Here is a 15,070-nt window from a genome sequence, read left to right as displayed (position 1 = left end):
CTCATGGCCAATGCCCAGTACAAAAAAAGTCTTTCAGCATTTGTTCTAGGAATCCCTCAAACTCACAATGTCCTGCGAGGTGCCTTAGTTCGGCGGCATAGCTCGCCACTTCCTGGCCCTCCGATCGTTGACACGTGTAGAACCGATATCTCGCCATCGAAACGCTTTCCTTAGGATTTAGGTGCTCCCGGACCAGCATACACAATTCTTTGTAGGATTTCTCAGTTGGTTTTGCCGGAGCTAGGAGATTCTTCAAGAGGCCACAGACAGTTAGGAGGATCAACCTTCATTTGGCAGCATTCTCGTCCCCTTCCAGCTTATTGGCCATGAAGTATTGGTCGAGTCTCTCAATCGTCCGCTTCTGATAACTTCTCCAGGATACCAACTGTTCTTTGCATTTTCGCGCGGTTGTTTGTTACTTCGTCGCCAATTGGTACACTCATAATAAAGGATGAAACTGAGTACTGTGTACAATGAGCAAGTGTGACAGCTCCTTTAATAAGACTCCAGAGTGCAGGTACCTCGTGGGTGGCCTGCATATATACCGTGCTCTCAAGAGATGCTGGGATCCCTTGGGACTCCAACAAGCGGGCCCTCAGGTGGTCAGGTGTCATACAGGTTACAAGGGGTTAAATACATAACAGCTGTAGTCCATGTGGTGATTACGCTCCTGTGAAGCACCTTGGGATGATTTTCTACATTAAAAGTGCTATTTAATTATTTTAAACACTTTCCAATTTACAGGAAGAATGGGAGAGAGAAACCGAGAAGCTTCGGGGAGTCCAGCAGAATTGTTCCAGCAAACAGCGAGACTTGGGGAGATCAGAAGCTGAAATAAAGGTCGGGAAACGTGGAGCTGGATTTAGAAAGGGTTTGTCTCCCCGCTGAGTCAATGAGCACATCAGAAACAGGCTTCCAAACCAGGCTGGTTGTGTTGGGGCCGAGTCACTGATTACACGGAGTTCCCGTGTGTTTGATGTGAGGGGAGCTGCTTAACTCTACCTGCCCCTCCCAGGGAATATTATTCCATCACTTGGGCACTGGATTTACTGAGACACACATAGCCAGAGGATTTTATAGACAGGTCCTCTATTCCTACCATCCCGATCCATCTCAAGTACCTCACCCAACGAGTGAGTCCAATAATCCCTCCATCAGTTTAAACACCTCAATCATTTCCCTCTCGGCCTGCCTTTCTCTAAATCACCCGCCCTCTTGGAGCCGATCCTCAGAACTAAACTCCATCAGACTACGTGTCATTCTGGCCCCGTCCTCTCCAGAGTCTCTATTTCCTTCACCAGGTGTGGGCACCAAAACTGGAGCCATCACTCCAGGTGTGGGTGGACCAGGTGGCAGTGCCACACACAGTCTAAACACAGTGCTCTTTCTTTTAAACTCCAGGCTCAGGGTAACACTGGTTAAACTCTGTTTCCTCTCCCAGTAGACACCCCCACTGCCGGTAGACACCCCCACTGCTTGTCTATCTTTAACGGGTGATCGAGTGATGATCTAAACAAACTGTCCCGTCCCTGGAAAGTGCCGTGTGCTCAGGGTAACACTGTGTGGAAGGGCCGTTTGTAATGAGAATTGGTTTGGGTTTCAGACACAAATCAAGGAACAGAAAGAAAAGCTATCGAAGAGCTTCTCTGAATGGAGAAGACAGCTGGAAGAAGATGAAGAATACGCACTGACACTGATCGATGAAGAGGGGCTCCGAGCTCTCGCACAGATTAGAAGCTGTTCTGAAGCATTAAACAAGAAGGTGGAACAGATTACATTAATAGATGGAGAAACCCAGAGTCTGCTACAGAGGGACCCTCTCTCCTTTATTCAGGTACATATTCCATATAAACAGGGCCATGGCTGGGGAATGGGGCCTTTCTGTGAGGCTGTTGTGAGGGCTGAATTGTTTGAGGATTGTTGGTGGGGCCCAGCATTGGTGCTGCCCCCTCAGCCCTGCCCTCGGAGTGTTGGTGTCCCCTCAGCCCTGCCCTCGGAGTGTCGGCACCCCCTTGGCCCTGCCCTCGGAGTGTTGGTGTCCCCTCAGCCCTGCCCTCGGAGTGTCGCTGCCCCCTCGGCCCTGCCCTCGGAGTGTCGCTGCTCCCTCGGCCCTACCCTCGGAGTGTCGCTGCCCCCTCGGCCCTGCCCTCGGAGTGTCGCTGCCCCTTCGGCCCTGCCCTCGGAGTGAAGGCGCCGCCCCCTCGGCCCTGCCCCTCGGAGTGTCGGTGCCCCCTCAGCCCTGCCCCCGGAGTGTCGGTGCTGCCCCAGGATGGAGTGCAGTGAAACGTGGGATTATTCCCTATTCCTGTGACTGGCCCCACCTACTGTTACACACTGAACTCTTTACTCTCAATCCCAAATTCACAGTTTGTTTCCATTGGGTGTTGGTTTGTTCGTTGACTGATTTGATCTCCTCTCTTTATTCACAGAACTCGAAGCAGCTCCTTTCCAGGTAAGTCCCTCTCCGTCACACAGTACCTGCTGCTGATAGGGAACCTTCACCTGTATCTGGGAGAAGAGTGAAAGTAGAATCACGGCTTGGAAACCTTCCCAGATAAGGAGCTTTCAAATGGTGGGAATATTGAGTGATGTGTAACTGGGGCCTGAGGGGTTCTTGGCTCAGGCAGCCTGTGGGAAATGGCAGTGACATGGGCTGTTCCATCGGTGTGTCGAGCTTCTCAGGAAGCTGTTAGACAGGAAGTGAGAGAGAGAGAAAACTGCAGTGACCTGTATCTAACCGAGGCACTGATATTAGTGTTCCTGGACACCTGACCCCGTTATTAACGGGGAGTTGGGGAGGGTGCGGGGGAGGCCGTTAACCTGGGAAAGTCGGTGACATGGAGGCCCTGTTGGTAACTGCCAGCATGGCCGGCAGATGGGAGCGAAACATAAGAACATAACAATTAGGAGCAGGAGTAGGCCATTTGGCCCCTCGAGCCTGCTCCGCCATTCAATAAGATCATGGCTGATCTTATACCTCAACTCCGCTTTCCTTCATTATGCCCATACTCCTTGATTCTCTTCATACCCCAAAATCTATTGATCTCTGTCTTCAATATATGCGAAGATTGAGCCGACACAGCTCTCTGGAGTAGACAATTCCAGAGATTCACCACCCGCTGAGTGAAGAAGTTTCACCTCAGCTCAGTCCTAAATGCTTGACTCCTTATTCTGAGACTGTGACCCCTGTTCCTAGACTCCTCAGCCAGAGGAAACATCTCCCTGCATCTACCCTGTCAAGCTGTGTAAGAATTTTGTATGTTTCAATGAGATCACCTCTCATTCTTCTAATCTCTGGAGAATATAGGCCTAACCTACTCCATCTCTCCTTATCGGACAATCCCCCCATCCCAGGAATCAGTCTGGTCAAGGTTCTTTGCACTCCTTCAATGGCAAATATATCCTGCCTTAGCTGAGGAGACCAAAATTGTATACAATACTGCAGGTACGGTCTCACAGGGCCCTAGATAATTGCAGTAAGAAGTCTTTACTCATTTATTTAAAACCTCTTGTAATAAAGACCAACATACCATTGGTTTTCTTAATTGCTTGCTGTACCTGCATGTTAACATTCAGTGATTCGTGTACAAGGACAACCAGGTCCCTCTGAACACCAACATCTCCCAATCTCTCACCATTTTAAAAAATACTCTGCTTTTCTATTTTTCCTACTAAAGTGGATAACTTCACATTTCTCCACATTATATTCCATTTGCCATGTTCTTGCCCACTCACTTAGCCTGTCTATATCCCCTTGAAGTCTTTTTGCATCCTCCTCACAACTTACATTCCCACCCAGTTTTATATATTATCAAACTTCAATCATTGATATAGATTGTGAATAGCTGGGGAACAAGCACCGATCCGTGCGGCACCCCATTAGTTACAGCCTGCCAACTTGATGATGACCCTTTTGTTCCTGCTCTCTGTTTTCTGTCCGTTAACCAATCCTCAATCCATGCTAGTATATTACCCCCAATACCATGAGCCCTAATTTTGTTCAATAACCTCATGTGTGGCACCTTATCGAACACCTTCTGCAAATCCAAATACACCATATCCACTGATCTATTTTGTTTGTTACCTCAACAATATCAGCAGATTTGTCAAACATGATTTCCCTTTCATAAATCCGTGTTGACTCTGCCCAATTCTATTATTATTTTCCATGTGCCCTGTTACCACATTCTTGATAATAGCTTCTAGCAATTGCCCGACCACTGATGTCAAGCTAACCCCTTTTTCTCTCACCCCTTTCTTAAATAGTGGGGTTAGTTTAGCTACCTTCTAATTTGCAGGAACCATTCTAGAATCTATGTAATTTTGGAAGATAACAATTAATGTATCCATTATCTGTATGGCCACCTCTTTCAAAACCCTACGATGCAGGCCATCAGGTCCAGGGGATTTATGGGCTTTCAGTCCCATTCATTTCTCCTGTCATGTATTCAACTATCATTGTAACCCATGTATAAGCTGACCTAAGTTGTACACCTTGAGAACATTGACCACAAGGGGGTGAACTTGTGGGAGATACTCCTAACCTGGACTTTCAGGTATAAAAGGGGAAACTCCACCCACCTACATCACGAGGTCTTAGTAATAAAGGTAACTGGTCACAGAGTGACCTTCTCTCAAGTATGGGCCTCGTGTGCATCTATACTGTATAGTAAGGACATATCATTGGCGACGAGAAACTGGGATTTAAACCATGCGAGCATGGCCACTAGCAGCACAGATGAGAGGTACTGTGTTGGTGATGATTGAGACGACTTTATTGAGAGACTACAGCAAAGTTTCATCACTAAGGAATGGTTGGGACAGGATTCGGCCGACAAACGCAGGGCTCATCTCCTGACGGTTTGTGGATCCAGAACGTACTCCCTGATGAAGGACCTTCTAGCGCCAGAGAAGCCGGCGGACAAGACGTTCGAAGAGCTCAGTAAGTTGATTGGGGAACACTTTAAACCGGCGAGCAACATGCACATGACGAGACACCGGTTTTATAAGCACTGGCAGCAAGAAGGGCAAAGCGTTCCAGACTTCGTGGCAGATCTCCGGCGACTGGCGAGCCTATGTAAGTTCCCAGATGCAGGCAGAGCGGAGATGCTGCGAGACTTTTTTATTGAGGGCATCGGGCACGCTGGGGTTTTCAGGAAACTGATTGAGACCAAAGACTTGACCTTGAAAGTGGTGGCTCTGATAGCCCAGACATTTATCTCAGGGGAGGAAGAGACCAGAATGATGTATGACAAAAATCTTGGCTCAAATGCGACAAACGACCAGGGAGTCAACATTGTTAATGCAGCACACAGTTCTCTAGGCAGACAAGGGCAATCGGACATGCCCCAGCATGTAGTCGAACCCAAAGGGGGAATTCAACAGACAATGGCTAGCTGAATGGCGATTCATGCCATCACAATGGACAATGCGGCCAGTAATGGGGCCATCAACACCTGTTAATGGTGCGCTTAAGGACAGTTACAGAGACAGTCAGAGACGATCGACTGGTAATGGACATTTTGTTTCCAACAAAGGGGCCTCCAGCTCATGCTGGAGGTGTGGAGGCAAACACACAGCCAGAGCTTGCAGGTATCAGCAATATACCTGCAGAAACTGCAACGTCAGCGGTCAATTGCCGCGTATATGCAGGAAGCCTGCAGCCAGGTTGATGTACGAGGAGGACGGGCCCGATGTAAGCCCTACGAGGCCAATTGAATACTGGAGGAAATCGCTGGAAGCTGAAGTTCAGCGAGTTCATGTGGAGCACAGATACAGTTCATATACCAGGACGCCACCGATAATGATGAAAGTGCTCCTCAATGGCATCCCAGTATTAATGGAGCTAGACACAGGGGACAGCCAGTCCCTGATGAGTATCAAATAGTTCGAAAGGTTGTGGGTGTCCAAGGCCAGGAGACCAAAATTATTGCCGATTGACGCACAGCTACGGACATATACAAAGGAGATCATTCCGGTACGAGGCAGCGCCACGGTAGTCGTGACCCACAAAGATTCGGAGAACAGGTTGCCACTCTGGATTGTCCCGCGGGGTACTGGGGAGGAGTTGGCTTGCTGTCATGAACTGGAAATGGGGCGATGTCCATGCAATTTCTTCTGTGGAGCGAGAATCATGCTCACAGTTCCTGGATTTAACTCATTATTTCAACCCAGCATCTGCACATTCATGGGGGCCAAGGTAGTGATTCGCATAAATCCGGATGCTGGGCCAGTACACCACAGGGCCAGAGCGGTGCCGTACGTAATGCAGGAAAAGATAGAAGGTGAATTGGACTGCCTGCTAAGGGAAGGCATCATCTTGCCAGTCGAATTCAGTGACTGGGCGAGCCCGATTGTGCTGGTGCTCAAGGCGGTTGGGTCGGTCAGGATATGCGGCGATTACAAGGCCACCATCAATCGGGTGTCACTCCAAGACCAGTACCCGCTACCAAGAGCAGAGGACCTCTTTGCGACGCTATCCGGTGGCAAAATTTTTTCAAAATTGGACCTGACCTCAGCTTACATGACCCAGGAGCTGGCGAGTGAGTCGAAAAAGCTGACCACCATCACGACACACAAGGGGTTGTTTGAGTTTCACAGATGTCCGTTCGGCCGCCGCGATTTTTCAGCAAAATATGGAATGCCTCCTCAAGTCGATTCCAAGGACGGTGGTTTTTCAAGACGACATCCTCATCACGGGTCGCGATACTGAAGAACACCTCCACAACCTGGAGGAGGTGCTACGCAGACTGGACCGGGTAGGGCTGCGACTGAAAAAGGCGAAGTGCGTCTTCTTCGCTCCAGAGGTAGAATTCCTGGGGATGAGGGTAGCAGCAGACGGGATCAGCCCTACTGCGTCCAAAACGAAAGCGATCCAGAGAGCACCCAGACCCCGTAACATGACGGAGCTGCGTTCATTCCTGGGGCTCCTGAATTATTTTGGTAACTTTCTTCCCAAATTGAGCACGCTGTTAGAGCCGCTACATGTGCTCCTACTCAAAGGTCGCGATTGGGTCTGGGGGGACAGCCAGGAAAGGGCTTATGATAGAGCTCGCAATTTGTAATGCTCCAACAAACTGTTAACGTTATATGACCCGTGTAAGAAACTTGTTCTAACGTGCAATGCGTCGTCTAATGGGGTCGGGTGTGTGTTGCAGCATGTGAATGCCAATGGTCAGTTACAGCCGGTAGCTTATGCCTCCAGAAGTTTGTCCCAGGCAAAAAGGGGCTACGGGATGGTAGAAAAGGAAGCGCTAGCATGTGTATATGCAGTAAAAAAAATGCACCAGTACCTGTTTGGCAGGAAATTTGAGTTGGAGACAGATCACAAACCCCAAACGTCCCTTTTGGCCGACAACAAGGCCATAAATGCAAATGCATGGCCCGCATACAGAGGTGGTGGGGCTCTCACATTAGCTGCCTCTGACTACACAATTCGGCACAGACCGGGCACTGAAAGCTGCACTGATGCACTCAGCAGGCTCCCAGTAGCCACCATTGAGGGGGGCAACTGAGCATGATGCTGAGATGGTGATGGCTGTTGAAGCTTTCAAAAGCGAAGGCTCACCTGTGACAGCCCGTCAGATTAAAGTCTGGATAAACAAAGACCCGCTATTGTCTTTAGTTTCGAAATGTGTCCTGAATGGGGACTGGGCAGCCACGTACGGGGCATGCCCTGAGGAATTTAAACCATTTCATAGGCGCAAGGATGAACTCTCGATTCAGGCCGATTGCCTACTGTGGGGAAACCGAGTAGTCATGCTGCAGATGGGCAGAGAGGTGTTTATCAGAGAACTTCACAATGAGCACCCGGGCATTGTCATGATGAAGGCAATTACCAGGTCACATGTTTGGTGGCCAGGGATAGATGCAGACCTGGAACTTTGTGTTCGCAGGTGCAACACGTGTGCTCAGCTGGGCAACGCACTCAGGGAAGCCCCCCTTAGCCCCTGGTCCTGGCCCGCCAAGCCATGGTCATGAATCCATGTGGACTACGCAGGTCCTTTCAAGGGAAAAATGTTTTTGGTTGTAGTAGACACCTACTCCAAATGGATTGAGTGTGCCATTTTAAATCCAAGCACATCCTCTGCCACGGTAGAAAGTCTACGGGCAATGTTCGCCGCCCATGGTCTACCAGATGTTTTGGTCAGCAACAATGGCCCGTGCTTCACAAGCACTGAATTCCAGGACTTCATGGCAGGCAATGGAATCAACCATGTCAGAACGGCATTGTTCAAGCCGGCCTCAAACCGTCAGGCGGAATGAGCAGATAATCAAACAGGGGATGCTCAGAATCCAAGGGGGTTCCCTACAAAGCCGCTTATCACACCTCCCGTTGGCAATAGATCCTGACCACACTCACTCACAGGGGTTCCACCCGCAGAGCTGCTAATGAAAAGGATGCTCAAAACCAGGTTATCCCTTATATACCCTACTATGAAAGAAATTGTTGAGAGCAGGCGTCAATCACAATGTGACTATCATGACAGGAATGCGTGGGCGCGATGTATTGATGTTAATTACCCTGTTTTTGTCCTTAATTACGCTGCAGGGCCAAAATGGCTTGCAGGCGCTGTGATTGCCAAAGAGGGGACTAGGATTCTGGTAGTTAAACTTACCAATGGACAAATCTGCCACAAATATGTGGATCAAACTAAAAGGAGGTTCAGCAACCCCATAGAAGACGCAGAGGAAGAACATGACGTAGAATTTACTCCACCTCAGGTGACCGAACACCGGAACCAAGTGGAGGAGAGCCCAGTCACTGTGGGCAGTCCAGACAGGCCTGAGGCACCACAAACAGCAGACACTCAGGCCAGCGCCCAACAACCAGAGCCCCAACTCAGGCGCTCTACAAGGAAGCGTAAACCACCAGAGACTTAACCTGTGATCCCAATAAGATTTTTGGGGGGGAGGTGATGTCATGTATTCAATTATCATTATAACCCATGTACAAGCTGACCTAAGTTGTACACCTTGAGAATATTGACCACAACGGGGTGAACTTGTGGGAGACACTCCTAACCTGGACTTTCAGGTATAAAAGGGGAAGCTCCAACCACCTTCATCACTTGAGGTCTTGGTAATAAAGGTAACTGGTCACAAAGTGACCTTCTCTCAAGTATGGGCCTTGTATGCATCTATACTGTATAGTAAGGACATATCATCTTCAGTACTATTTTTTTTTACTAATGTAATCCCAATCACATCATATTTGTTAACATCTATTTGCACAGTTAGTTCATCCATCTTATTACAGATACTCCTTGCATTAAGACACAAAGCCTTCAGGCTTGTTTTTTTAACACCCTTTGTCCTTTTAGAATTTTGCTGTACAGTGGCCCTTTTTGTTCTTTGCCTTGGGTTTCTCTGCCCTCCACTTTTCCTCATCTCCTTTCTGTCTTTTGCTTTTGTCTCGTTTTTGTTTCCCTCTGTCTCCCTGCATTAGTTCCCATCCCCCTGCCATATTAGTTTAACTCCTCCCCAACAGCACTAGCAAACACTCCCTCTAGGACATTGGTTCCGGTCCTGCCCAGGTGCAGACCATCCGGTTTGTACTGGTCCCACTCCCCCAGAACCGGTTCCAATGCCCCAGGAATTTGAATCCCTCCCTGCTGCACTACTGCTCAAGCCACGTATTCATCTGTGCTATCCTGTGATTCCTACTCTGACTAGCACAGAGGAGATACAGAGGAGATTTAAGAGGATGTTGCCGGGAGTGGAGAATCTTAGCTATGAGGACAGATTGGATAGGCTGGGTTTGTTTTCCTTGGAACAGAGGAGGCTGATGGAGACCTCAGTGATGTGTATAAAACTATGAGGGGCCTAGATATAGTGGATGGAAAGGGCCTATTTCCTTTAGCAGAGGGGTCAACAACCTGTACTTTAAAGTAATTGGTAGAAGATTCAGGGGATTTGAGGGGAAATTTCTTCACGCAGAGGGTTGTGTGTGTCATGTACGTAGACCGTGTATACGAACTGTATAGTCACATAAGGTGTGCCACCAGAGGACACTGTGGTGGGAGACCCAAGGGTCACTTGCATCGGTGTGTAGGGCCCAGTATAAAAGGCTGCCCAGCATGCTTGTGCCTCACTCTGGAGTTACAATAAATGGGACTAAGGTCACAGCAGCTCAAGTACAATACTAGACCTCGTGGAGTCATTCATAAGGGTATTAAACATATAACAGTGCGGGTCTGGAACTGCCTGAAAGGGTGGTAGAGGCAGAAACCCTCACACTTAAAAAGTACTTCGATGTGCACTTGACATGCCATAACCTGCAGGGTTATGGACCTCGAGCTGGAAAGTGGGATTAGGCTGGATAGCTTCTTGTTGGCCAGCGCGGACACAATGGGCCGAAATGGCCTCCTTCTGTGCTGTAAACTTCTATGATATGATAAAGGCAAAGGCTGATGCTCTTCCAGCACTACACCTGGGGTCCCCTTACCTGCCTGAGTTGCAGTCACACCTTCCTGTCCTTGACCACTAACCAGACCTGCACCATAACCTAACCTAAGGGGTGTGACTGGATCAAAGTGTCCAGGTAACTCTCCCCCTCCCTGATGCCCCGCAATGTCCGCACCTTAGACTCCAGCTGAACAACTCTGAGCTGAAGTTCCTCAAGATGCAGGCACTTAATGCAAACGTGCTTGTCCGGGATCACAATGCTCTCCACAAACTCCCACAGTGGATAGTCAAGGGGCTACAGTGGGGGAGAAACTTAACACAATCACAAAGGAGGTGGTACTCAGTAAGATAATGGGACTAAAGGCAGATAAATCCCCTGGACCTGATGGCTTGCATCCTCGGGTCTTAAGAGAAGTAGCGGCAGAGACTGTGGATGCATTGGTTGTAATTTACCAAAATACTCTGGATTCTGGGGAGATCCCAGCAGATTGGAAAACTGCAAATGTAACACCCCTATTTAAAAAAGGAGGCAGACAAAAAGCATGAAACTATAGACCAGTTAGCCTAACATCTGTGGTTGGGAAAATGTCGGAGTCCACTATTAAAGAAGCAGTAGCAGGACATTTGAAAAAGCAAAATTCGGTCAGGCAGAGTCAGCATGGATTTATGAAGGGGAAGTCATGATTGACAAATTTGCTGGAGTTCTTCGAGGATGTAACGAACAGGTTGGATGAAGGGGAACCAGTGGATGTGGTGTATTTGGACTTCCAGAAGGCATTTGACAAGGTGCCACATAAAAGGTTACTGCACAAGATAAAAGTTCACGGAGTTGGGGGTAATATATTAGCATGGATAGAGGATTGGCTAACTAACAGAAAACAGAAAATGGTTCATTCTGTTGGGATGAACCCAGGGATCAGTGCTGGGACCCCAACTATTTACAATCTATATTAACGACTTGGAAGAAGGGACCGAGTGTAACGTAGCCAAGTTTGCTGACGATACAAAGATGGGAAGAAAAGCAATGTGTGAGGAGGACACAAAAAATCTCCAAAAGGACATAGACAGGCTAAGTGAGTGGGCAAAACTTTGGCAGATGGAATATAATGTTGGAAAGCGTGAGGTCATGCACTTTGACAGAAAAAAATCAAAGAGCAAGTTATTATTTAAATGGAGAAAGATTGCAAAGTGTTGCAGTACAGAGGGACCTGGGGAACTTGTGCATGAAACACAATAGGATAGTATGCAGGTACAGCAAGTGATCAGGAAGGATAATGGAATCTTGGCCTTTATTGCAAAGGGGATGAGTATAAAAGCAGGGAAGTCTTGCAACAGCTATACAGGGTATTGGTGAGGCCACACCTGGAATACTGCATGCAGTTTCGGTTTCCATATTTACGAAAGGATATACTTGCTTTGGAGACAGTTCAGAGAAGGTTCACTAGGTTGATTCTGGAGATGAGGGGGTTGACTTATGAGGAAAGGTTGAGCAGGTTGGGCCTCTACTCATTGGAATTCAGAAGAATGAGAGGTGATCTTATCGAAGCGTATAATATTTGAGGGGGCTTGACAAGGTGGATGCAGAGAGGATGTTTCCATTGATGGGGGAGACTAGAACTAGAGGGCACAATCTTAGAATAAGGGGCCGCCCATTTAAAACAGAGATGAGGAGAAATTTCTTCTCTCAGAGGGTTGTAAATCTGTGGAATTCGTTGCTTCAGAGAGCTGTGGAAGCTGGGACATTGAATACATTTAAGACAGAAATAGACAGTTTCTTAAACGATAAGGGAATAAGGGGTTATGGGGAGCAGGCGGGGAAGTGGAGCTGAGTCCATGATCAGATCAGCCACGATCATAATGGATGGCGGAGCAGGCTCGAGGGGCCGTATGGCCTACTCCTGTTCCTATTTCTTCTGTTGCAGTTGCGGCACACCACTTGCACTGCCATCCCTATATGATTTTGTGTTTTATTTAATTAAATGTAATTACATTTGTATTTAAATAACTTAGTTTACAAGTTAGTTCCTTGACTTAATTGATCTGTATTATGAAATGGGTAATGAAATTCAATATCCATCTGTAAGACAAAGCACAACAAATAGTGTGGCCAAAAAGCTGCAACTCGTTCCCAGTCATCTCCGAATTCCCACTCTCCAAATTCCAAAATAAACCACTCTTTAAGTCCACTCTGTGCAGAAAAACTCAGCAGGAGGCGGCAGCCGGGGACCTACCCGTGGGGGCATTCCCCGTCCCTTAGTGCAAAGGGAAGCAGAGGCTCCGGGGTGGGGGGTCCCAGCGGGGAGTGCGGCTGAGGGTGGCCGAAGGTTTCCTTGCGAGGCCTGGGGCTCTCCTGCTTCTCCGGGCCCACAAGCGGTGCTAAAAGGAGCAGACCTTTAGCACTTACCTTGGCCAGTTGGCTTCTCCCTCCCGCCTGGGATCTGCTGCCGGGCAGGCAGCCGACAGCACAGGCCTCCCCCTGACCCACACTCACATTTCACTATGTCCTCAGGCCCACACTTTCCATTGTTCATTAGGCCCCGCCTGCCTTTCGCAGGAGCCTCATCCATGGCCTGATTTGTGTTTGTTAAAATTGGAATAGCTGGGAACAGGGTCGGGCTGGGGTCAGGTTACTAGATCTTGATGTTTTAACCCACAACCCTATCCCGCCCGTCAGGGACTGCGGGGTTAAAATCGAGAGGTCTGTGAGGGAATCCCACCGACCCTAGGTCCCTGGGAGGCTGTTACTTCTCCTCTGCTCACTTTACATGACTGTAGTGAGTGTGTTCCTGCAGAGAGAGGGGGCACAGATTGGGGACCCTCGGGATAATAATAATGATCAATAATGGAAAGATGAGGCTCCAGTACAGAGAAACTGGACTGAACACAGACGGCTTTGAAAATCATAAACTGAGCTGAACTGGCAGCAAACCAGGATCCCACTGCACGTGTGGAGATCAGTGTGAATGTAGGGAGATGGCAAATCCCGGGATTCTGCCATTTTCAGGATGGGTTGCTGCGGGGGGTCAGGAGAGCATTAGAAGGGGGGCAGCTTGTTGCACTGATCACTCGATCCCCTTTGGGTTTCTGATCTGAAATGTCCCACTGATAAAAACATTCTCTCCTCTTTCATTTCAGAGTGACGGAGACTCAGAGAGTCACAGACCCAGATGTTCCAGCGCTCACCCTGAACCTGTTCAATATATCGCAACTTATCCAGGAGAGGCTGAATGGATGGGAAAAGTATCACTCAGATATACTGGGAATCATCAGTAAGATTGTGCGGCTTTTCTCCAATATAAGGCACTGAGAGCAGGTGGGATTAGTTGTGTTCAGACAGCTGGGAATATCCCGAACTTTAATATCAGCTCCCTGTGTCTGTGGAGCCTGAGATTAATCCTCAGTCCCCAGTGACACCTGCTTTAAACATTCCTCACTGCAATGGGCCAGAGCTTCATCCACCATGGGCCAGGTCGGGGCGGGATTACACACTGCCAATCAGAGTGGCCCTTAAAGGGACACCGACCCTCAATGGGCTGTCAGTATTATTAAAGAGTTTGGTAAGAAATAGAACGATTGAATTTATATAGCGCCTGTCAGAACCTCAGGAATCCCAAAGTTCTTTACAGACAATGGAGTTCTGTTTCACTGTTGTAAAGTATGAATATATTAGTATGGAATATATAACCCTCCCCATCGAGTAATATGAAGGAGGTGGGACCTCACTGTGTCACAATTCCCAATCACTGTGAGCTTTGTTTACAGGACCAGCTTCCACCGAATACAAGGGCCCATCGACTGTAACTCCTCCCCACACAGTACAGCCAGTGTTGAGATTGTGGGGCTGTAACTGTGAAGCTGTGGGATATGCTGTGTGCGAGTGAATCCGCTCCATTGTATCTGGGAGAAGGTGTGCACAGTGCCAGGGCTTGTGTGATTAAACTGACTCCTACTGTGTGTCACACTGCAATGTTCGCCCTGGGTGTACAGCATTGGGACCCACACACTGCTATTTAACTGTGATTCTGATTGATGGCCATTGATTTAACATTGGAAGGATCCAGTCTAACAGGTAATATGGGGCTGACACTCTCTGGGAAATACTGACACTCCTCCATCATCATCATCATTATCATCATAGGCAGTCCCTTGAAGCGAGGATGACTTGCTTCCATGCCAAAAAGGGATGAGTTCACAGGTGTTTCAATGAAGGACCTAATATTCCAGATCCCGAACTACATCCTAAAGGGTGGCAGAAGCCTGTGTGTGGATTTTTTTAACGTGGGGTGGCCTTTGCACACCAGCCACCACACTGGCTAGACAGAGCTAGGTCTTGGTCCAGTGGCAAGGATTACCCAAGACGACTGGAGACCAGCTCTGCTGCACGGACCTAGTGCGCACACATATTGCAGTGTGGGCTGGTCCGTGCTGCCCCAGGGCCCCTGGCCGTGAACTCACGCCTCTCCTGGGCCCCAATCACATCCCTCCAGTCTCTGGCTGCTCCTGCTGTATCTGCCCATGCTCCAATCACCGCATTGGACCTTGATGACATCACTCTTCGCCTCCGTCGCCCTCCTGCACCAGCTCGCGCTGCTCCCTGAAGTAGTATGCCCCCATGCTGCTCCGAGGTTGTTGCCCGACGCTCCTTTTATGGCCCTGACCTGCC

General features: G+C 48.6%; 1 protein-coding gene across 2 annotated transcripts in view; it reads left to right on the top strand.

The window, feature by feature from the left end:
- Window positions 1–15,070, top strand: part of LOC139263092 (E3 ubiquitin/ISG15 ligase TRIM25-like) — a 34,787-nt gene that overhangs the window by 17,602 nt on the left and 2,115 nt on the right. For both annotated transcript variants that reach the window (XM_070878635.1, XM_070878636.1), the window contains exons 2-5: window positions 745–840; window positions 1,604–1,834; window positions 2,430–2,452; window positions 13,543–13,676. In XM_070878635.1, coding sequence (XP_070734736.1) covers window positions 745–840; window positions 1,604–1,834; window positions 2,430–2,452; window positions 13,543–13,676 — 484 coding nt within the window. The remainder of the gene's footprint in view (window positions 1–744; window positions 841–1,603; window positions 1,835–2,429; window positions 2,453–13,542; window positions 13,677–15,070) is intronic.

Source organism: Pristiophorus japonicus, chromosome 4, assembly GCF_044704955.1.
Source record: "Pristiophorus japonicus isolate sPriJap1 chromosome 4, sPriJap1.hap1, whole genome shotgun sequence".
Taxonomy (NCBI): Eukaryota; Metazoa; Chordata; class Chondrichthyes; family Pristiophoridae; genus Pristiophorus; species Pristiophorus japonicus.
Note: the sequence above shows the minus strand (reverse complement) of the source record. Positions and strands in the feature narration are given on the sequence as shown.